At 33.7% G+C, this 24,255-nt stretch overlaps 2 protein-coding genes across 5 annotated transcripts in view; one reads left to right on the top strand and one right to left on the bottom strand.

The window, feature by feature from the left end:
* Positions 1 to 397: 397 nt before the first annotated feature.
* On the bottom strand, positions 398 to 12,815 carry LOC107007889 (protein HASTY 1). The gene is made up of 22 exons (XM_015206721.2): positions 12,532 to 12,815; positions 11,761 to 11,862; positions 10,936 to 11,079; positions 10,747 to 10,827; positions 10,575 to 10,644; positions 10,018 to 10,088; positions 9,781 to 9,944; positions 9,638 to 9,709; positions 9,320 to 9,551; positions 8,707 to 8,769; positions 8,336 to 8,614; positions 6,342 to 6,455; positions 6,116 to 6,242; positions 5,859 to 6,028; positions 5,665 to 5,766; positions 4,689 to 4,792; positions 4,317 to 4,605; positions 3,980 to 4,224; positions 2,518 to 3,021; positions 2,119 to 2,413; positions 1,372 to 1,555; positions 398 to 1,260 (listed from the first exon to the last, which is right to left on the bottom strand). Exons 1-22 carry the CDS (start codon positions 12,637 to 12,639, stop codon positions 1,181 to 1,183), a joined length of 3,600 nt encoding a protein of 1,199 aa, XP_015062207.1. The 5' UTR covers positions 12,640 to 12,815; the 3' UTR covers positions 398 to 1,180.
* A 4,920-nt stretch (positions 12,816 to 17,735) lies between these two features.
* Positions 17,736 to 24,255, top strand: part of LOC107006175 (probable serine/threonine-protein kinase At1g54610) — a 10,095-nt gene continuing 3,575 nt past the window's right edge. The window contains exons 1-6 of one of the 4 annotated variants that reach the window (XM_015204800.2): positions 17,736 to 17,896; positions 18,541 to 19,025; positions 19,138 to 19,422; positions 19,536 to 19,853; positions 20,573 to 20,800; positions 22,818 to 22,918. In XM_015204800.2, coding sequence (XP_015060286.1) covers positions 18,624 to 19,025; positions 19,138 to 19,422; positions 19,536 to 19,853; positions 20,573 to 20,800; positions 22,818 to 22,918 — 1,334 coding nt within the window. In that variant the 5' untranslated portion in view covers positions 17,736 to 17,896; positions 18,541 to 18,623. The other 3 variants (XM_015204809.2, XM_015204805.2, XM_015204803.2) reach the window with 3 other exon arrangements.

The following is a 24,255-nucleotide window of genomic DNA, read 5'->3' as shown; positions in this document are numbered from 1 at the left end:
CATTTTTAGCATAAAACATTCTTTAACTACACTTCAAATTTAAACTACATTCCTATAGTATCATTCTTATCATAAAACATTCTTAAAGTATTTTAAAGTGAGCAATTTTTATTCTTCTACTTAAATTTCTCGTAGAGCTACCCCATATATCCCACAAAAATTAAATCCTCCCTTCCTAATGATTATTTTTTGCAATTGAGTTAAGATGCAAAACTTTTACTTTGACCATCTTTTTCATTCATTTTTCATGTAAATTTAATTAAAAATATTATTAGTTTGATTATGTTTCTTCTCAATTGAATATGCTAGAAGCGACATTTGTTGGAGACTTCCACTTCTAATAATGTAGAATGAAACTCAAATACGAGACATAATCAATATTTTGGTCACCTCAATATTAGAACAATTAGAAACTGAATAATATAGTCTCAGTCACGAGTTAGCAATTAGAGTTGAGAAGCAGTGAGGTACAAACAAAACTATTCTTGTACAGGTTCACCGGACATATATTCATTGCATCAGACCAATACTCTTAACTCGAAAATCATACTTGACTATGGTTCAGACTCACAAAGTCAAAAAGCAGAATGTACATGGAACACCAACTCACAGCCATGACTAGTACAGAAGAAAGAGCAACTTTACAGATAGTTAGAAAATATGACATTTATAGTGCCTTCCAAACAAACCATTCAGCTAAAAAGAAGGCCTTTTCTTGCAGCTCTCATGTGACATTCGCAAATCTTGATCTGTTGTTGACTATATCCTCCTCAGTATTTCATTTCATCTTTACTACATCATCCTCAATGGTTGACGATTGTTTTCAAATTTTCCCAACCTCAACAGGTAATCAAAAAAGGGCAATTTCCGGTGAAAGGCCAAAATTTTATGATTAACATCGAACTCAAAACAAGTAACATACTTCTGTTGTTCGTATACTTTTTTTTGTATATTGTGCAATCTTACCTGTAAAAAGAGGTAGGAAATTGCCCTTGGATTTCACCAGCGATAAGGTTAAAGACTACTTAAGAACCAGTAGTCTTCATTGGGGGCAGAATAAGAATGGCATCAATATTGAGGACTAGATCATTACATTGGGATATTATGGAGCTTTTCGGTAATTTAACTCACGATTTTTTATAAAAATATAAATGATCACCAATATATGAAACGAACTTCCTTACACGATTCCCGCTAATCCAATAGCATCTCCTTCATCGGTCTTGGATTCCAATGCAGGAGTTACATTTCGAGGTTTTGCTGAAGAATGAGGCGGAATCACAAGTAAATTAGCATCTTGAAAAACTAAAATCTAGGTTTATATGGACAAGACAGGAGAAAAAACAAGGCGTTTTATTAAAGTCTACTCACTTGAAACATTTGAGATGACATTAATGCTTTTTTGAGCAGCGAGAGCTTTTAATTTGTTTCCGGTTGCTAACAGCAGGAAGCTCTTCATGTGCTGTTTCTGCTCCTTAGGACTAGCAGTCTTGGTCAAAGCTTCCTCAAAGGCGAGAAGATCTTGGGATGTAATGCAAGGGAGAGAGAGTAAAATCTGCAGGCAAAAATTTGTATGAATTATATTGAATATAAGATAGAATGCTTTCAGTGAGGTAAACTTCAGTACTTTGCTATTGAAGATAGCAAAAACACTTCATAACTAAGAATAAGTGCTCTTTCTTTTTTGTTGACTTTTAGCCATGTGTGTCATCGTCTATGAGCATGTGTCCTGATGTAACATATGTTTTTTAGTTATGGGTATACTTGGAGCAATTTCAATGTATCAACAGAAAAGTAAAAAAGATAAGATGCAAGTTTAAGAATTTCTGAAAATAAATTTGGTTAAATAAATTGAAAAATGTATTTTGTTCCTGAGATACCAGGGGAAAAAACTTGCATGGGAACTAATAACTTTTGACTAGTAAAAAAACAATTTGTTATACCCAAAAGCTAATAGCCTTTTAACAATATTATTATGAATATAGGTGAGAATAAATGCAAATGGATAAGCACATTCTTTAGAATTCTATCTTTAAAATACCAGACAAAAAGACAGAATAATTGCAATGAACATAGGGTGACACCACAAGCAACTGAAAAGTGTGAGATCCAAATAACCTGTCGCGGTGCTGGGTGTTTATCAGCAAGATAAATGAAAATTTCACGACAAAGCGCAACTAAATCAGCACTGATGAAAGCATTTGACTCCAGAGACAGAGCTTGTATTGTTGCAGGGAACAAATCTTTACAAACGAAGTCCCGAAGCTCCATATTAGTTGTTGAAATAGCCAAGAGGATTACAGCTCCACAAAATGAAGAAACTTTAGTTACAGCTTCACCATCTGTCCATCGTAAAGCCTCTAAACTGATCTGCAAGGCTGGAAGTGCTATGCTTTTATGCATCAATACAAATCTGTGCATACATCATAAAGGTCAAGAGTGAGAACAACAGAAGAATGTAGACTAGAAAACTACTTCCACACACTAAGCAACTTAAAATTGACAACTTCCACATACCCAACCATGGAGCTTGTGGCAAATGCAGCCAAGTCTTTAAGTGATAACTCATCCACTCGGCTCACATGGCCAGATGGCTCCAATGAAGGAAGTCCAGCATTGAGTGTGGGTAAAGCAAAAACTGACAGGATTGAACACGTCTCGCGAGTTAGATCTCGCAGGAGCTTTTCCTCCATTACTTCCACTTTCAAGTCTGAGCCATCGACTATGCCATGCAGATCAGGAACCTTTGCTCTACCTTCCTGTAACAGACTAGACCACGAATAGCTAAGAGCTTGCTGAGAATGGGTGAGTAACGGGTGCAAGAGCTTTTCCAGCCATGCCTCCCACATATCTGAAGGGCAATTTTTAATCAAGGGGATCAACACTAAATGATCAAGCAGCCTTAAGTGCCTGAACTCCATATGTTGTATGTTCTCCATCAAGGCTAAAGTAACAGACTGAGAGTCTAAGCATTTGAACAAAGGATCCCCAATGGTTGCTGATAAGCCCAGTACGTTGTACCTAAAGCCAAAAAAATGTATTAACAAAACCAGACTACTAAATGGTGTGGAGAATATGATCAAGTTAATAAAAGTGTACTCTCTTTAACAACTTAAATCTTTTAGATGAGCCAGTCACATATTTCAACACGATATCAAAGCAAGCAGAGGTCCTGGGATGAGTCTCCCACCAACCTTATTGAAAGAATTCCCATGCGCTTGACCCATGAACAAAGAATCATGCTCAACAGCCACACGTAAGGGAGGTGTTGAGAATATAAAAGCAACTAAAATGTGTTATCTTTACCAGCGTAAGCTTTCAACAAATGGAAACATGAAACTGATTCCCAAGAGCATGGAGTAGAAGTGTATAACACACACACACACACACAGAGGCAGATCAATAGATCTAATACTCACACACTAGAGATAAGAGATTGTTTATGATAGATCTTATAGGCACTTCACTGAGAATTAAGTCAAGGGTAATCTTTAAAAATTTAAATAAAGAAAGGAGAATTCTGGACAAGACACTTCAATATAAATTTTAAATAGTAAATATGCTAGTGCAATTCAAGACATCAATTTTAATTTGCTAGCAAAAGATAATATAGCATCAACACAATGAAAAGTGATCAGAGATTGGCTTAAAATAGTCCGTAGATAAGAATGCAGTGCTTTCCTTTTAAACATAAGAAGTTAACCAAACTTGCAAGGGTAATCTTTGTATTCACAATGTTCTTTTTCATCTTTTTTTTTCCTACTAATATGGAGAGAGGGACTGGGTGTGAGGCATTTCCTGGTTCCCCCTCTCTTGTCATAAGATCAGTAAAAGAGCTGCAGCAGAAAGAGTCTAGGAATGTTAATTCCAGTCTGCTCGTCCATATTGCCATATCACCTAAGGTAGATCTTCATGACAACTCTTGAAAAGACATTATTTAAACCGTCAGTTTTAGAGATACAGAATAACAGCAACATACCCACTATCTCTGATACCTTTCAGCCAGTTGCGGATATCAGCTTCATTTGGCTCCGCATAAGCTTCTCTACTCATATCGAATGGAGATCCATCAGTAAAACTTAGAGTACCTTTAGGCAATTTAACATTACCTCCCCCAAAAAGACTGGCCCTTTCAACATCACTCATAGCCATTGCAGCTTTTATCTCTCCAGGTAATGCTTGACTAACAGCTGGAGACCAAAGAGAATGTATGGCACGGAGTAGCTGACAAAATGAAGACATTTACATCTTTTAACAACTCTTAACTAAGGTAACAAATGAGTATTAACCAAAACAGTTCCTAAGAACCTCCTTACTTTAAGAAGAGGAGGAAGCATCCACGAGACATGAGATGCCATTGGGTGCAAATTGTCAGATGTCGGTATGGTTTGTACACTACTATTGCCTTTCCTTAGACCACTCCGTTTAAGAGCCTTCTCAAAGAATGTAACTGTGTGGAAAATGGACCACATAAATGGTGTATCAGCACACAGTCGAATCAAACCTGTCAGATCAGAGAGATATGCATCTTGCCAGTCAAGCTGTGTCCACTGTTTGCTCAATGGTTCAAGTAACCAGGCCAAAACTTCTAGCTGCTGCTGAACCCTGAACCAGTTTTGAGAACACATAAAGGTCAAACCTCATGATAACTAGGCATACAACAGAAACTCATCAAGACCAGCAGCTACCCGGAAGCAGAAGCCATAATAAGGAATGCTTCACCCAAGAGATTGTGCTCTCCACGAAGTAGACGACCTTCTTTTTGTAAAAGTGCCATGGTGTCAGCAATTCCCTGAAAAGCAAGAGACAATGCGCAGTCACTTTCCAAGGCAACCAAACAAACTCCGGTTAAAATGTAAAACCAACATCTCTCATATCAAAACAATTATGATACAATCAGAGTAGTCATGTGTTGGTAAAATTTTCGGTGCCAAGTAAAAATATTCCACCCACCCACATTTTCATATTCCACAGGATGAGCAACTATCTTCGTATACTGCCTTAGAAATATAACATCAGAAGATACAATATCAACGATAAATAGAGCATATAGATTCGACTATCTAGAATATCTCAGAACTAGATCTGTAACATGTCATTGATACAAAATAGCTTCTGAAAAGCCTAAGGACATAATTACAAATAACCAGGAATAGAAATTGATGTGGCATTCTGTACTTCCTAGAACCTGTTCAGTTATGAAAGATGAAGATTGTATCATCATAACAGTCCGATCAACTAAGATAATAACCGATGAAACATTCAAGGCTCTCTATTTCAATTATGATGGATTTCCACACTCATTCGGTGTTTCCACAACATAAAAACGGACAAACTCCATTTGTTACCGAGATGACTGTATATCTACAGAGTCTAAAATATTCCATGTAAAATTGCCAGATCAAGATGTGTTATGGGCATTCAAGTGACACATACTGCAAGGGGCGTTTTGAGAAAACTGAGATACCCTACCAAGTCCCTTTATCAAACGTATATAATTACTCTACATAGTTCCTTCTCCCCCGATCGTAAAATATCAGTGCAAAAATTTGAGACTTGTTCAAGTCATAGACACAATTCACACGCTACTATTAATGTAATTGACTTGCAAATTCAGGTTAAAACCAGTGTCATGACCAACTAATGAGAAAGAATGTAATTTACTTTCATGTGAGGCAATAAGCTCTGGTCTGCAGCTTTTGCAATTCGGATGAATGATGTGCAAATCTGTAATCTCGCATGTCGAGAAGCACTTGTAGCAGGATCCTGCCAATTTTACTTAAAATGTCATGGTGGTTGTTTTGGATGGGAAATAAGATCACAGGATTAAATAAATAGAATGGCATTTAGTAGTTGACCTTGACAACAAAAGGTTGTGAGGTAAGTAGCTCGAACAACTTATTAATGACACTGCCAACAACATCTGGATTATACTTCAGAAAGGGTCCTAGTGCATCTAAGTAGTGGCCGAGAACTTCTACAAGCGCCGGTTCAGTCCATTTCAAAGGAAGAAGTTGTTGAAGCAGACCTTTAAGTTCACAGTAACCCGACTTCTCAGCATAAGGAGAAAACTAAGTTAAGAATTTCTAAAAAGGAGGTGGATATCACACAGAACCTTCAAACATTCTGCACAATGACTGCTGAACTTCTGAACTGCTCCGTACAGTTTCACTTGATCCATCAAACACTGAATTTACAACATTTTCTAAAGCTAACTGCATGCTCTCAAGTATAACCAATTCCTGGATTAAGGATGAAGGACGTGAGAGATTTGGAAAGGGAAAAAAAGGAACATCATTAGCTTCATATTACAAGTTCAAGACAATAGTTCATGAACCAACCTGAGCAGGATAAGGAGCAAGGAAGAGACTCTTAATAATAGTCATGCTCCTCTCACAAACTTTAGCAGCAGCTACCATAGGCTTGGCGGCTGCAACAAAACGGATCAACTCTAACTGCAGTTCATGATTGAGCAGAGTGAGAGAGTGACTCAATATTGCGCATTTACCACTGAAAGGTAAAGATATACAATATACCAACTTTAACTAGTAATGATGGACCAATTGGTAAATAAGCAGTAATGATGTGTTAGATAACTAGAATATTGAATAAATGAATAGTAGGCAAACAAAAAAAATTGTCGATAACTTATACATCTTGGGGTAGTTTTACATGGAAAAAATTTATCAATAGTCTAAGGCTCCGTGAAGTGTGAACTAGCGAGTTATTATGGGGTTGAAAGCCTAGATACAATTTTACAACCGGTGGTAGGGCTAAAGTATATTAGGCTATAGGTTAGATGTCATCCCATCAAGGGATTAGACCGAACTTACAGCAAATGTGTTTGTAGCAACATGCATAGCAAACCATTCAACTGACTTTCTGTTTCCTCAAGATCCATAAGTTGAATAATCACCCAACAAAAATATATCGATGTTGAATTCCATTGTTGTGTTTCAGAAGACAATAATCTTTCTAAACACTGTTGCTCTCACAAACTTAATACCAGTCAGTTATATATTGAACCCAGAAGTGGTATCCTTCAAGTTATGAGGATAGAGCAACTATGAAAGGAAAACATTAGCACATGAAGGCTAAGGGTGTTAGACCGACGGATTATCCAAAATGGAAAAGACTCTTTTCTCTTTTTATGAAGAATAAATAAGCACAATAGAAGAGAAGAAGACAAGTCATGAGAAATAGTCCAACCCTCTTCAATACACAATAAATTAAGAGGAACATTAAGGACACTTGGCTGAATATTAACTTATCAAAAAAAAAGGACATCTGATTGAATGCTCCTACACTCATGGCTACAAGGCACGCATTAAACATTGTTAGATCTTATATTGATGGGTAGTCGGGGATTTGGCATCACAGCAATCTTATATTGATGGGTAGTCGGGGATTTGGCATCACAGCATGAAGGGTCTGACAAACCAAGCATAATACCAGAGTCCAGACAATTAAAACTGAAAAGAACAAAAAAGGAGTTGGGCATATACATCTACACATTTTCTCAAGCATTAGGGTTGTGTTTAAATAGCCTTACTCCTACCTAGTGAAGATAGAGAGGTCGTTTCCGATAAACCCCTACCTTATTGAATCCCAATAAGTATTATAATCCAATCATATGCCTTCATTAATCATTTGTATGTTAACCAAATTCCACAATCCTGTATCCTTATTATTATTATTATTTTGAGAAAGTAACAGTTATAGCCTGTACTGCAATTCCAAGTAATCCATCACTATCCCATTTTTATAACATTCAATTATAGTCGTCCAGAATCCAGTCCATATACCAAAAGCGAACTAGTGGAGACTTGGAGTAGACAAAAGCTTCTTTCTCAACTGCAGCATTTTAACTCCAAAAAGGAAGGAAGATGGTTTCTCTTAAAACATCAAGCTGTAGGTGTATGTTTTACCAATTCATGAGCAGAACAACGATAGTCATAGTTTTTTAAGCATTAGCTTAAGTAATTCATTGTAACCTTATGCATGGTACATGTCAGTTTCTCCCCTTTCCAGAAAGGAGAAACTTTTTTTTTTTTTGAAAATGGAAATTGTTTCTATTTCTGTAGAACAGTACATAGGTTGCTCTGAGAACCATATTTACATAACGAACCCCAATAATACTGACCTATCCCTATAAAATGAGTCTACGGCATCAATGATAGAAAGGAGAAACTTTGAAAAGGAAGAGTATCACTATTCATAAATTTTATTTCCTTTTGACATCAAAAGCTTGTCCTCATTTGGACACATAAAACAGTGATTATCAGGGAAAAAAACATAGAAGAGTGAAAAACTGCAATGAGCCACAGGAACATACCAGCCTCGAACGGTACTGGCCAAAATCTCCTTTACCCTCAAAATCATCACTCCACAACTCTAATGTCCCAACAGAAAGCGATGTTCCAGGATTAATTTTTTCCTTCTTCAGTAATCGCCGAAAAGATACATCCAATATAGAACTGCAGATATCATCATTTACAAAAGCCAATATTTTGTTTTTCTCTGTATCTTGTCCTGATCCCACTGCAAGATTACTAGCTGAGTTTTCCCCAGACCCAATAATCTTTGGCTTTGACAACAAATCTCTCATAAGCGTCTACCAAGGGAATGAAATGTGAAAGGTCAGAGAAACATAACTTGTCCAAAGATTACATACACATCAGTGAAAAATACACTTATGGTACCCACCAGCCAAAACAGTAGAGATTGATAATGGAGAGCAAGCTTATGGTGCTTGAAAAATCCGAGCATCTGAAAAGTACCGAATAAGTTAGATTTTAGTACTGAATTAAGATTCAGATATTTTGAGCGAATAAATTAATAAAATAAGATGAGATAGCCCGTAAAGTCAATTGACGCATAAAACCAAATCATTCAAATTCAAATACTTGAAGTTGTGGACACCTCAAGTATTCACCTCACCTAACAAAATGAATGAAGGACAGCAACATTAAGTATCCCTTAAACAGCCGAATAAAGCAGGACCCGTAGAATCATGCACATGCCAATGATCAAAAACAAATATCAAGCTAGCTTAGACTTGGCATATACACTCAAGCCTCTTATTGTATGCTAGACAATGTACCAAAGACATAAACATGCTACACAGTCAGTGCCTTAAATGATGTTTGATAGCAACAGAAAACATTTCCTCGAAATCAGTCTACCAATCATAGTTGAGTCTCCTTTACAAAAGATATTAATTTACTAAAGATGGGGAGATATACAAAGCTTATTCTCAAAAGAAAATGAGTTTAAGATAAGTTGCTGTCAGAGTAAAATAAAAGGAACAAGGTATCACCTGTTGAAGGTAATATGATAGAACTGAATTATCAGCAGCAATACATTGCAAGTTTGAAGAACCCAAAGCAACCATGCTCTCACATATGTACTCAGCAAACTCAAATTCATTCTCATCAATGACTGCACCAGAGTCAGATTTTTGCAAAAAGTCTCCAGAGACTTTCATCAAAATCTGAAAAATGTTACTCATTGCGGAATCAAACTCAACAGCAGCATCAGTTGGTCTTTTCCTGAAAGTATTTTCAGGAATAACTTAAAAGTTTCTTGACCTAAATATGTAATGTTTACATTACAAGATATCATTGGTGCAACATACCTCAGGGAGACAAGCTTGAAGAATTCACATGCATGAAGACGAAAATCCGGAGAGGAGAGCAAGATTCCACAACTATTTGCAAAAGAGGGATAAATACACTATACTAAACTCATCTTATACACTTGCAAGTACAGAGAGCATACCCATGTATTATTCCATATTTTGCAAGATCTGGCAAGGGAGCCCATTCAGCATATGCATTAACAGCATTTAGAGTGGCAGTTACAGCTGCTGCATGCTGTCTTGCAACTTCTAATTGTTGTCTTCCTGCTTCAGTTAGTGCAGCTCCAAAGTGTCTTTCTAGTAACTGGCTATGAGAGTAAGACTCAGAATGATGCAAAAATATCCCACTACACAAGAAGTCCCAACCAAAAACTTACACTGTACAGTAAGGGAAAAATCTCTGGCAAAGAGTCGGTAAGTCCCCGTAATAATAGCCTACGGCGATCACCTAAATCAACAGAAAAGGTACCAGGTAATAAGAAAATAGAAATAATTAGAATCAAGGTTTTTACAGCATGAAAAAACACACAAATTATGTTAAATTATTTATAACATTCTAAACTCTGCCAGTATGAAAAGCATAGCCAGTCCCAGGGTCGGTAAAGGAGAAAGATTACTGTAGATTATATTTGTCAATGTAAAAAGCATCAAACTATGATAAATCTTTTTAATACAAAGTGGACGCATGGGATAAGGAGTAGAATGGATACAAAGGATTTATATAGCAGACACTAATTTGGCATTGACATGAGTTGAGTTGAGTTACAAAAACATTCTAAAACACTAAACCATGAGTCTCTCTCACCTAAGCACCTCAATCAAAGAAATAATACTACTATGCAGCCTACCTCTTTTTCTTACAATAAAATAATGGTCAATGTGTAATCCAGTTTACAGAATAGCACTGACTATTCAGTTTATTTTAACCACAGACCTTCTAAATCTTCATTATGGACAGTTATATCTTCAGGAAGCCACCTTAGCATCATTGAGACCAGTTCTGCCTGCAACGAGAAAGATAACGCAGCTGCATTACCTGATGAAGACCTCAAATAAGTGTAAAAAAGGAACACCACGGAACCAAACAGGAGAAAGATGAAACTTACTTGTGCAGGACCCTTATTAGAAAGAGATACTAGAGATGGAAAAAGCTCCTGCCATAAACTTAAACCTTCTCTTCTAGCTATCTGAAACATAGACAATCGTGTGGTCCTAAGAACTATAAATTTATCAAATGAATTGACCAAATCTTTTTTCAAAAAGAAAAAAAAATGAGGAAAACACAGCAGAAATACCTCGGCAACAAGAGCTGATGTCTGACTTTTCAAAGCCCACTCTTCACTGGAATTAGTAATTTCAGACATCAAATCAACAGCTACACTTGCAAAGTTCCTTCTCTCATCAGGGTTTAATTCATCCCATCGCAACCTCACCAAATGCTATAAAATTAATAGAACTTAGAGAAACGGATAGAAGGAGCTCAACGTTAAGTCATTCAGACAATATTGGGACATCTACATCACAGAGTGTACTTGTATGAAATTTCGAAAGATGAGTGCAAAGGACACTTGAGTCAAAATTTCAAATCCCTTATATAGGTAAGTGGCATACCTTCTCTGCTGAATTCAACCACAAAAAATATTAAAGCAAAGAAGCTCGGCCATTTTCCAACATATTTTGGTGTTTTGTTGTCAAGTACATTATGCCCATTTAGGACAGGAAACTATGTTTTCCCCAGCAGCTAATCTTTGTTATCTTTCTGAAAACAGATTGGCTCAAATCTTCTGGAGAAGGACATCATAGAGTATAAAGTGGGGTAGAAACCAGAGGGCATAGTGGAGCTTTAAAACCTTATTTATTCACTCTGTACTGAAGACAAAAGCTAATTACCCGTGTCTTGTTCTCGTTCCTTGAACAATAGAAATTTGAAAAGTGTACCTTTGTGACTTCGCATCCGGTTTTGGATGAAGTCCTTACTGAACAATGCTATTGGTAGAAAACTAAGTTCTACTTATCGAATCTCCACCAAAGGAACAGTTGAAACTAAGATTTTTGGGTGGCCTAGCTAAGGATAAAAAGCTAAGAAGTAAGAACTAAATGCAGAGTTATCATAATGTAACCTGGAGCATCTTGTAGGCTTGCAATCGTATTTCTGAAGACCATTCTTTCCTTACTAAAATAAATGATGTGCTCGCGAGGACACGTACATCCCCTGCTTTTATCTGCAAAAGAAATATGCAGTTGAAACACCCAACTTCATCAGAAACCTACCAACAACTCAAATAAGAATAAGGAAACAAAAAGTGAAGTGATCAAAAACCCTTTCGCTTCCATGTGAACCTAAACCCCTCAACCAAACTCTATGATTCAAAGGGCAGACTGTTACTTCAAATACCATACAAGCATCTACTAATCCAATTAAAATTATTATACCCAAGCAACTTGTATCAGCAGAACTCCCATATATCGTTTAGCAACTCTTTTTTTTTAATATTCAATTCAAACCACACTCTACAAAACCCCTACCATACCTTTTCTTCAAGAAAATACCAAGAAAAGAAAATACACTCCAATCCCCATAGGATGAAGCTATAAACCACACACACATAAACATTTAGCAAGTAAGACCCCAACTCTTTCACAATCCTTCATACAACTCAAACATGGCGATCAAGAATCACATTAACAGAACTATATGACTCAAAAATCAAGTCACCTACATAAATTTTCCACTAAAGACTCAAACTTTTTCTAAACCTAATTCAAGAAGGGGCAACAAATAAAAAACAAACCCATTACTTTGTTCCTTCCTACTTTTTCAAGAATTATAAATATAACAAAGTGGGTTCTTTAAAAGGGAAAAAAAGATATATGAGCTATCTGCTGCTTACGGATTCTAAATAGGCATAAGCGGCTTTACGGTCATCAGGAGACGAGTTCCAATCAAGGGCAGCCACTATAGCACGAGCTACATTGCTTGATACCCCATGTTCCTCCATCTTCTTTAAAGATTCTTGAAGTTTCTTGAAGTTATACTTGAAAAGAGATTGAAGGAGAAAAGAATCTTGAAAAGGGTTTAGCAGAGATGTCAGTTACTTGCGCTTTAGGGGTTACAGTAATAGAGACAGAGAGAGGAAAGTGAAGTGCAATGGTGAAAGAAGGGGAAATGGGAGAGAGATGAAGTCATTTTATAATATAATTCCCTTTTTTCTGCTTTGGCTTGAATTGTTTACTCAGTCCTTCAATTTTTTACTATTTTCTTTTGTTTCCCTTTGTAAAATCTGTTGGTATTTTATTTATTTTATTTATTTTTTTCAAAAATTGATATGAATAAAATTGGAATATATTTCTAAAAAAAAATATCAAGTACACACAAATGAAAGTCTTACTCCTCAATTGTTTAATGCTTTCGATAAAAGATTATGAAATAGGTGATAAATTTTTTTTTTTATAATGGTGATTTAAATTTTAGATTCAGAATAAAATATTTGTTTTGAAGGATATATATACTAGCCAAGACATATCTTCAATTTATTGTTGTGATTAAAATTTTTGATTCGCTCTTTAATATTTTTTATTTTTATTTTATAAATGATACAAATAGAATTCGTCTAATAAAATTAAAGTAATCTTTCTTTTATAAAATTAAGTTCAAACAAATTCTTCTTCAGAATATTTACTACTTTCAATAAAAAATTATGAAACTGTTTCGTTAAGAATAACTTTCTTTTATAATAATATTTTAAATTTTTTCAATTCACGTAAACAAATTATATATTTATTTTAATAAAAAAAATATACTAGTCGAGATATATCTTCAATTTATTGTTGCAATTGTTTCCTTTATAAAATCTTTTGATTTGGTCTTTAATTATTTTATATTGTTTTTATTAAATGATATAAGTAACATGCGATAAGTAATATTAAAATAATCTCTTTTTTTAAAAAAAAATTAAGTACACACAAATAAAAGTCTTCCCTCAAATATTTAGTGTTTTTAATAAAAGATTATGAAACAACTTTGATAAGAATAATACATTCTTATAATAGTGTTTTAAATTTTCAATCCACATAAATAAATAAATTCTTTTGATAAAAAATGTACTAACCAAGACATCTTCAATTTTTTGTTGCAATCAGTATTTTTCAATAAATTTTGGAAAGTTCTATAATAGTTTGAATTTGTATTTTTGAAACATTTGGCACCTGACAAAATCTTTAGATTTAGTCTTATCTCTGTTGTTAAATTAAGATTTAAATAATTAATTTTTTTTAATCTAAAAATCAAACATGTTAGAAAAAAAAAACTAATTGTGATGTGATCTTAGAAAAAAAATCAGTGACTGTATTTTCCAAGTTTATATACTTATACACCATCTTCTTCTCTTCTTTTTTTTAAATAGTCTTTTTACCATCGATAAAAAATAAATAAACCTAATTTTATTTTTTTATACTAAATAATAATTAATAATGAAATGAAATAATGAAGTGAATACATATTTCGAAATGTATATATCTCAAGTGAGTGCATATTGTAAATCTAAACACTAATACAAATGATAAGTATGTAATTTAGTTTTAATTATATCAAGTGTTTATTAGACAGTTTATATGAGAGATTTCATAAGAAATCAAACAGTTTCAGTAAAGTATTTTACAAAGAAAATGTTAATTTAAATCTTTTTTCCGTTGATATTGTTCTTATGTATCGAAGATTGTCAGTTAATTATTTTATTTTTTTGGATGAAATATTGAATTTTTGGATAATCTATATCATTTATAATTACTTACACTCCAAAATATATAGATAGTAATCAATATCATCTCTTCGATTATTTGATAGTTGATAAGTTAAAATATGTTAAAAGAAATTTATGAACTAACTTCATATTTATGCAATACATTTAATTTTTGATATTGTATATATTGTGTTCAATTAATATTGAATAATCAATTATCGATTACATTTTTGTTTATAGCAATCATAATTATGGGTATTAAGTTATTTTTTATAAATCCGCTAAAAAAATTTATTAATTCAAGTATAATAGCTTATGTCGTTAATTTTTTTCTTAAATGATGATTTTATATATATATATAATATGATTGTAATAAGTGGAATGAGTGCAAGAGAAACTAATTTTGATCTCATTGAGGATTAAATAGTGCAAAATCGATTGAAATAATATTTTTAAAAATTGAATACAAATTGGGGTGAAATTTGTTATTTTCTTTGAATACTTTATCTATCTCAAACTATGGAGTGAACTTTTATTTTTAAATTTTATGTGTCATGTTCTATTTTTCTTCCCATAAAATATAATTTTAATATAAAGTTAGTTTTATTTTGCTTTTATTTTATTTTTCTTTCGTTTAATTTATTTCATTAACATCAAATTTATAACAATCTTACTTTTATTATTCAAATTATTCTAATTTATGTCAAAGTCTTTTTTCTAGTTTGCTAGTTATGAATGCTAATATATTATTTTTGCATTTAAACAATGTAATTATTGAATTGTACGTCGTTGAGTTGTCATGGAGATTCTCCTTAGGAGAAAATGTTATATAAGATCTCTTTATGAATTAGTTTTAGCTCGTGATTATAGATTTTTTTTTTTTACATTCAAAATTATAGATGTGATGTTAGGTAAGTAATGAGTGACAAAGAAAAAGAATTCAAATAACGTGATAGAAATTTATAGTGTATGCATATCAAAATGATTGAACATTTTGATCACACGTTATAAAATAACTTTGATCAAACTTGCAAAAAAATATAAAATTGATTATACCTTGAAATAGGTCATATATTTAGTGATGTGCATAGTTCTCTCACTTTAAGTTATATTCAGTCATTTCTTAAATATTTATTTTGTAGTTAATGTGATACTCTTTTATTTTTATTTTCTACTTAATAACTTTGAAACTATATAGATTAGTATTCAATATTTTCATGTTAAGTACATTAAATGTAATAAAAATAATCACTGACAAATATAAATAAAATATTAACACTATTAAAAATGATCTATATTTCAAAATACTACCAAAACTGGCTTATATTTGCATTTATTGTTTGCTAAATTTAATTTAAAGATAATTCTTTGGATCTTATCATGAGTTGTACTGATAGTGTTGATGTTAAGTTGTTATTATTTTCCCTGTTGGTCCGTTGGGTTATTGCCATCAAGAGTTTTTTTTAGATGAGTTTAAAATTTAGACGTAAAATAATTTTGAATAAATTTTAATTAAATTTGAGTTAAATTTTATATATAACTTTTTTGTGTTTGTTAGTTACCAGTTGTCAATCTCGTCTAAACATTCGGAGGAGTTTATAATAGTTGAGTTTATAACGTAAACTACAATTAATGTGAAGAAAAAGTTGAATTAGTTATGAGTTAAATTTTTAAAAAGGGCTTAAAGAAAATGAAATTAGTTTGCATTGTAGTGTTTATGAGCCTATATATACCTCTTGTAGTTCTATACAATTTGTACATCAAAATTTTAAAATATTGTTTTAAAACAAATTTATGTTTTGTTTGAAGTCAATATAGCAAAGTGTATATAATGAGTTCTTTAAGATTGCTGAAAACTTAAAAACGTAATTACATTCTAATGTTATGAATTGTTATTTTATGTAGTTATTTCATATAATAATGTATATTGAACTTGTAGATGAGAGAGATTACAAGATTGCTAGTAGATGAGCATAAATCTACTTTTATGTAGTTATTTCAGTTTAAGCGGGAGTGACTCTGTTAGAAGACAATATATGAAAAATGAGATTGAGATAGTTCGAACATATATAAGGAGATGCATGAATAGCCTAGCGAGAAAGTGTGAGAAGATGGCTATAAAAGATTACTAGAGTGGTACAGTAAGCGGAAGAAGCATGAAGAAAATAATTAGACATGACGTGATGAAATTTTAGCTTATCTGAAACATGACCTTAATATGAGGTTATGAAGCGCACAAATTAGGAAAAAGGACTTGTAGGTAATTGAACGTTATTTCACTTATCCTTCCACACTGGTACTCATAAAATCACTCATATAATTTCCTGTTCCTTAATTTATACTATTATGTGTTCTTGCACTTCGATCGTAGTATTAGAAATATTTTTTTCCAATAATGCTTCTTTGCTTGCATTTATTTAGTGAAGTGATTTTTATTATGTTTTTCTTGAGCCATTTATCTATTAAAAATACCCTCTCTAACTCTCAAAACAAATGTTAAGTCCATGTTACCACATTTATGAGTTTATTACATCGACTGTATTACTGTATAAATGTTAAGTCCATGTCACCATATTTATGAGTTTGCATCGACTGTATTACTGTACATTGTCTCATTATGTCTTAAAACACTTCGACTTATTATTTTGCACTCTCGTATAAAATAAATCTTATTGCAAATCGTCATTCCATATTTTTTTCTAAGGATCAAATATTTTTCTCTTCAATTAATCAAATCCTAATAATCAACAAATAAATTATTACAAAAAAACACACAACTAAAATTATTAAAATATCTAATCTCTTTTTCAAAAGCTAAATTATGCTTTTGGACAAATGATTTCATGTAATTATGATATAAGACCACTTTTTTTCTATATAGTAAACAAAATAAATTNACATCGACTGTATTACTGTACATTGTCTCATTATGTCTTAAAACACTTCGACTTATTATTTTGCACTCTCGTATAAAATAAATCTTATTGCAAATCGTCATTCCATATTTTTTTCTAAGGATCAATCAATTAATCAAATTCTAATAATCAACAAATAAATTATTACAAAAAAACACACAACTAAAATTATTAAAATATCTAATCTCTTTTTCAAAAGCTAAATTATGCTTTTGGTCAAATGATTTCATGTAATTATGATATAAGACCACTTTTTTTCTATATAGTAAACAAAATAAATTCTATTTTGTTGGAGAAAATCTCGCCCGTGATTCCAAAAACTCTTCTCTATGCCCTGTCCCCACAGTCGAGTGTTTTGACTTGCAGAAGAACAAATCCCCCCCCACGTAAATGAATCACCCCACCCACCCCCTCTCTATATCTATATATTTATATATTATTTGTATATACTGAAGAGATTGGTTGTCCGATTGATTCTTTTATGATTATACTCTTTTCTTGTCTTACAGCAAAGAAACGTTGAAGACTACAGACACCACATAAAACTCTTTCTCTCTCTCTCTTATTTCCTATTTTTGGCTCAGATTTGATCAACCCAGCAAGTAATTTCCACTTACCCCTTTTTTTTTGATGCTTTTCTTGGACTTTTACTAGAATAAAGACTGTCATTTTCATGTTTGTGGACGTGTGTTGTAGTTTTTGTTAATTTGGGTATTAGGGTTTTTATCGTTTTGTAGATGTATCTTTGTTTCTACAGTGTGGGTCTGTCTTGGTGGGTTTTATTTTGGGTCAGATGAAAAGATTGATTTGGGTTTGACTGTGAATCTGAAACTGGGTGACAAGTGCGACCAAGTAAAAGGGTTGTTTCTGTTTTTGTGTTGGAGTTGTAATTGATGGTTGATGTGTGTTAGTTTCTGAGAAGAAGGGGGTTACTGTTATGATTGTTTGTTGACTATGTTTGAATCTGTGATAATTTTGTCTAATTGACCACCCCTTTTAAAAAAAATTACCAAACTTTGCCCAGTGTTGGAGTAATTGTTTCTTTGGATTCTTCTTGTTTATGGGGCGGGCAAGGTTGGGGGGCTTTGTCATGGGTCCTTAAGATTTGATGCTAAGTAGGGAACTCAACTATTGCCAATTTAATGATTTACTGTTTTTTTTTTCCTTTTCTCTAGCCTATTTAATGATTTACTCTTTTTTTCTTGCTTGGCCAATTTAATTATGGACTATCATATTGCTATTGTAGGTGTTGTAGATTCTGAGTTGATTTGTGGAAATTTGGTTGTTTAATCCATGAGAATGTTGAGTTATGAAGTGTAGACCTGAAAGATGGGGTGTGTTTTGGGTCGGGAAGCTTCATCAGGCTTAGTACACAATGGCAGAGAGGAGAAAAGGGAAGGTGCGCATTATGAGAAGAAGAGTCAGAGCATTAGCGCTGAATCCACTGAAACTTTAGAGGTCAAGGGGGCTGAAAATGTAACTGTTGACACTGAAGTTGTGGAAGCCGATGAAGGTGATGAAACTAAGAAGGATGACAAGACGGAGCATGACGGAAAATCTAGGAAAGAAAAGAGAAGGTCGAAGCCTGATCCAAGATTAAGTAATCCACCTAAGCATAAACATGGGGAGCAGGTTGCTGCTGGATGGCCTTCCTGGCTCTCTGCTCATGTTGGGGAAGCAATTGATGGTTGGCTCCCACGACGCGCTGACACTTTTGAGAAAATTGATAAGGTAGCTTTTAAGATTTCTTTTTGTTTTCCTTGATACATTTCAAGTTCTCTCGAGTCCTGAATTAAACTTTTGCTTTTGATGATTAACAATCTGCCTCTGTTTTTCTTAATAGATTGGCCAAGGGACATACAGTAATGTCTACAAAGCGAGAGATACTGTTACTGGTAAAATTGTTGCTCTAAAGAAAGTGCGTTTTGACAATCTAGAACCTGAGAGTGTGAGATTCATGGCTAGAGAAATTATCATTTTGCGACAACTAGATCATCCCAATGTCATCAAATTGGAAGGCTTGGTTACCTCACGAATGTCATGTAGTTTATACCTGGTCTTTGAGTACATGGATCATGATTTGGCTGGACTTGCTGCAAGTCCAGAGATCAAGTTTACCGAAGCACAGGTTAGGATGCTGAGTGGTAGTAGTTCTGCTTTGAAGAATGAGGGATGCGAGTTAGATAATATCCATCTCAGTTGTAGAATTAGAGTTTGCTGATTATTGTTCTTTTATTGCAGGTTAAATGCTACATGCATCAGCTGTTGTCTGGCCTTGAGCATTGTCACAATCGTCATGTGCTTCATCGCGATATTAAGGGGTCAAATCTTCTTCTTGACAATTCTGGCATTCTCAGAATTGCTGATTTTGGACTGGCTACTATTTTCGATCCTTCTCATAAGCATCAAATGACTAGTCGGGTGGTTACTCTCTGGTATAGACCACCAGAGCTGCTTCTAGGTGCTACTGATTATGGTGTAGGTATTGATTTATGGAGTGCAGGTTGCATCTTAGCTGAGTTATTGGCTGGAAAACCCATTATGCCTGGTCGGACTGAGGTAATCCCCGTAGTTTGTTATTAATTTTCTGTAGTAATATGTTATAAATTGCTGTAGTTTTGCAAGGGTTTCTTGTAATAGACCCAAAGTGACTTATTACTATTTACAAGGCCCATTTTATCAACATGAGAAATTCAGCAGAGTCGATTAGGATAATCTATATGCTCAGGGAAAGTGAACTCTCTATAATTGTCAGTTTCAAAAATGAACTCTCTATAATTGGTTACTATCTTTGGAATGATGGTCTCAATGATAAGAGTATCTGAATTCCGACCCATGGATGATTAGGCTGTGTGCATACCATTTCTACCAGTATTGCCAATTTTGGAAATTGAATAAAAGCGATCAATTCTGTGAGGAACAATGGTTTTTACTAGCTCTTATTGGATAACAACCTAACAACATTTATAAGGGTGATGTTTGCATACTACGTCTCTAAAATTGAAAGAAAACTGTGGACAGTATGTGTTAAACTTTAAATTGATTCTGTTTCTTGCCAGTAGCTTTAGACTGTCTCTTGTATTTTTCTGGAATCAGGAGTACTCTATCTGGGAGATCGTTTAATTAGCATTTATTTTGATACTTCCAAGGCCACAAACTATAGAATTTCTGTGACAAGTATCCCAACTGACTTTAAGCTTATATGGAATGTGTTAATACACAGGACTGTTTTTATTTTCCTGCATGAGTTATTAACGGCAATTTTTTCTGTCACTAAGGTAGAACAATTGCATAAGATATATAAACTCTGTGGTTCACCATCAGAGGAGTACTGGAAGAAGTCCAAGTTGCCGAATGCAACACTTTTCAAGCCTCGAGAACCCTACAGACGATGCATTAAGGAGACTTTTAAAGATTTTCCTCAGTCTTCACTTCCCCTGATTGATACATTACTTGCAATTGATCCCGCAGAACGCAAGACGGCTACTGATGCATTACGAAGTGAAGTGAGTAGTTTCTGTGTCCAAATTGTCTTGTTCTAATTAGTAGTTTTGTTCTCCTTTCACTGCCAACCATCTTTTGAAGAAAGTTTTTTTTTTTAAAGAATTATAATATCTTGGGGTCATTAACTCCTTTTGCTGGCACAGATTAGTAAGTTTAAGAGCCTAATTACATGATAGATACTAAAATAGAGGTATTTGCTATGCTTTCTCTAGTGGTAGAAGAAATTTCCATAAGTCTTACCAGGTAGGGCTGTACCAAAGTTATGCTCTCTGTGAGATCTAAACTAGTTTAGATGGGTTTGGGTACTATACCTGTGACTTTTATGTTAGGAAGCTCTGTAGCTTGAAGGTATTGGTGTAAATGAGAAATTGCCAATAGCGTCATTTTTTTTTGATGACCGTGGTGTCCAGGCCAGCTTTCGCTCACCTCGACTAATTCCACGAGACACCTGCCACCTCCCATTTGTTATTACAAAATTCTTGCCATATAATTTTGGTTTGGTAATAAGTCAGCTCTGTAGTCGTTCGGTACTTCTAGTACAGCCCTTGGCAGATTTATTTGCTACTTGTGATGTTTTAAGTTTGGATTCTCTGGTGAAAACTTTTAGCAAGTGATCAGTCGTTTGGAACTTTTTAGTGATTAATTTGCTATTGGGTTATTTTTGTCACTTGTTTTTGAGTTCAGGTTCGCTGGTGAAAAGTAAAATACGGTATTAAATGTCTGCAGTGAGTAATTTACACTTCGCTTATGCAGACTATTGACTATTCAAAGAAAAGAATAACCATCAATACTCCCTCTATTCAAAAATGTTCACTCTTTGCTTGCAAATATCCATAGCTTAGTGAACCACTGACCTTTTACAATGTATTTTTTTTTGAAACTGGTAACATTGAGATATGAGGTAAATTATAATTTATTCTACTGCTCATTTAGGTTGTGAATATCTATTTAGTGTTAAAAGATAATTGTTGTCATCAAGTTTGTAGCCTGTTTGGCCAAGCTTTTGAAACTAAAAGCACTTGTATCAAAATACACAGTAGTTTGTTTTGGAGAGTTGAGGTGTTTTGGAATTGTTAGTATAAATTGCCAAGCTTCTTTAAGCCTCAGGCTGGAGCTTCGTGAGAACCTAGTTTTAATAAGATGGGTAACATCAGACCAAACACTTGACATAAAACAAATTGCTCAATTTCAAGCTGTATAGTGGACAATTTGACCCTTCTCTGAAAAATAGATTATTTTTTTGATCAAATAAATGTAATCTCATTCATAAACATGGCCCAAAACTTGGCTATGTACAAAGGTAGAAGGTTATACCACAAAAGGTAAAGAATCTACATAAAGAAATGATTCTCTACAAACATCCAATCTTCTATACAATTGGAACTTGTATGGGTGCACCAAAAGAAAACAAGAGATTGGAGGCTACTTCTCAACAGAGAAAAACTTGACTCTACCCCTTCAAAAGCTCCCCTATTTATCTCTCCACAGTCCACACCACCCACATTAATGCTAGTAAAACTACATTCCATGCTCTACATCTTCCCTTTTCTCCCACTCTTTCAACTGAACATCAGTTCTTTCCATTTAATTGGTCCCAATGGGCTCTTTGCTCCAAATTGATCAAATCAACCCTTAATATACAAAAAGAGCCAAACAAAATTTGGATGGAGTACAATTTGAACTGTGTTTGATAATCCTTAATGTTCACGGATAAAGCAAAATATATTTGTAATTTCAGTTTTATTGACATAGAGGAGTAGGACAAGTAAGACATCAAATAGTTTAGCTTGAAGGAAGAAAAGAAATAATAGTTATGAGCTATTTAACTACTTTTCCCACTGTCATGCTTTCTTGGTGCAGCACTACCTCATTCTTTTTTCTGGTGTTCTTGTATAGCATGTGTTATTGTGATATACCGTGTCTTCTATTAACCTGAACACATCATTTTAAATAACGTGTTTCACTTGTATTCTTATGCTGTTGCCTTCTTCTATGGTTAATAAAGTTCAATTTCTGCAGTTTTTCAATACAGAGCCATATGCCTGTGATCCCTCTAGTCTTCCAAAGTATCCTCCAACCAAGGAAATGGATGCCAAACGGCGGGATGATGAAGCTAGACGGTCAGCACTTTTTACTATTTAGTGTGAACCAGGCAGCTGGTTGATTCCTCACTGTTTACTTTTTTTCATTCCTTCGTAGCAGCATGTTTGGAGGGTGTTTGGATTGGCTTAAAAGTTGGTCAAATCTACTTTTAAGAGTTTTTGACTTCTGGAACTGTTTGGCTAATGTAATAATAACTTAAAATAAGTCAAATAAATAAGTTAAGAAGTGTTTGACAAGGTTAAAAATAACTTAAAATAAGTTAAAAATGACTTAAAATAAGTCAAAAAACCAAAAGTAGGTGCTTAAAAAAAAGTAGCTTTTGAGTCAAAAATAAAAAGTCAAACTGAAATGACTTTAAGTCAAAAAACCAAAAGTAGGTCTCCCCTTACTTTTTATTTTTTGACTTAAAAGTCATTTCAGTTTGACTTTTTATTTTTGACTCAAAAGCTACTTTTTTTAAGTCAATTCAAACGGGTCCTTACTTGATTAATGATAATTCTTGAAAGAATAATCTGGTGGCATTTGTTTCAAATTTGCAACTGAATTTTTAGTTGTTTGAATGCAGCTTTGAGTTTTTGTAAATCTTTATGTTATCCCAAAAATTTTAAGGATTTCCCTTTTTGAAGATTGTGTACCTCAGTTCTTCAAATCTTGAAAACTCAAACTAGTCTTAGATCTTAGTGTTTTTGAAATATTTGAAAAACTGAGTTTGAAAACCTTTTTAAAAAAAGAAGAAATACTTACTTAGAGAACTTCTCAAATAAACATTTTCTTTAATAAACGAAACCTTCTTCCAGAAACTCAAAATATGAGTTTGCAGTATCTCGATCAAACAACACTTTGGAAATGCAAGAATTTGATATTCAACAATTTTGAGTTCTCGAAAAGAAAATACTTAGAAGTGAAATATTATAATGACTTTACTGCGGGACCTATCATGATTTCGGAATTTTAAGTATGCAAATTTAGTACTAAAATTTTTGCTATGTTTTTCTTTAATGTAGAATCTACAAGTGTTCTCGGGTCTTTATGCTGGTCTTGCGTCCTTCTTTAGAATACATTTTACTTTAATATGCACATAACATTGGGTCTTTCATGAGGTTGTTTTGTTACAAGAAATTCTTTGCCCTTAACTCTGCTCAACATTGAAAAAAGAAGAAAAAACAAATAGAAGAACAGAGAACTCAAGTACAAGGATTTCAGGTTGTTGAGGCACCATAGGATAGTAAGGGAAAAGCTTCTGCTGGCCGCTGGGTGTTTCGCCCTCTGTATCTATCATTCCACTCAAGTTCTGGTTTATGTCATTTAAGTTATGCTCAAGTGTCCATGAACTAACATCCAAATATGGGTGGGT

The sequence above is a fragment of the Solanum pennellii genome, chromosome 1 (assembly GCF_001406875.1).
Source record: "Solanum pennellii chromosome 1, SPENNV200".
NCBI lineage: Eukaryota > Viridiplantae > Streptophyta > Magnoliopsida > Solanales > Solanaceae > Solanum > Solanum pennellii.
This window is presented reverse-complemented; position numbering and strand designations above follow the sequence as displayed.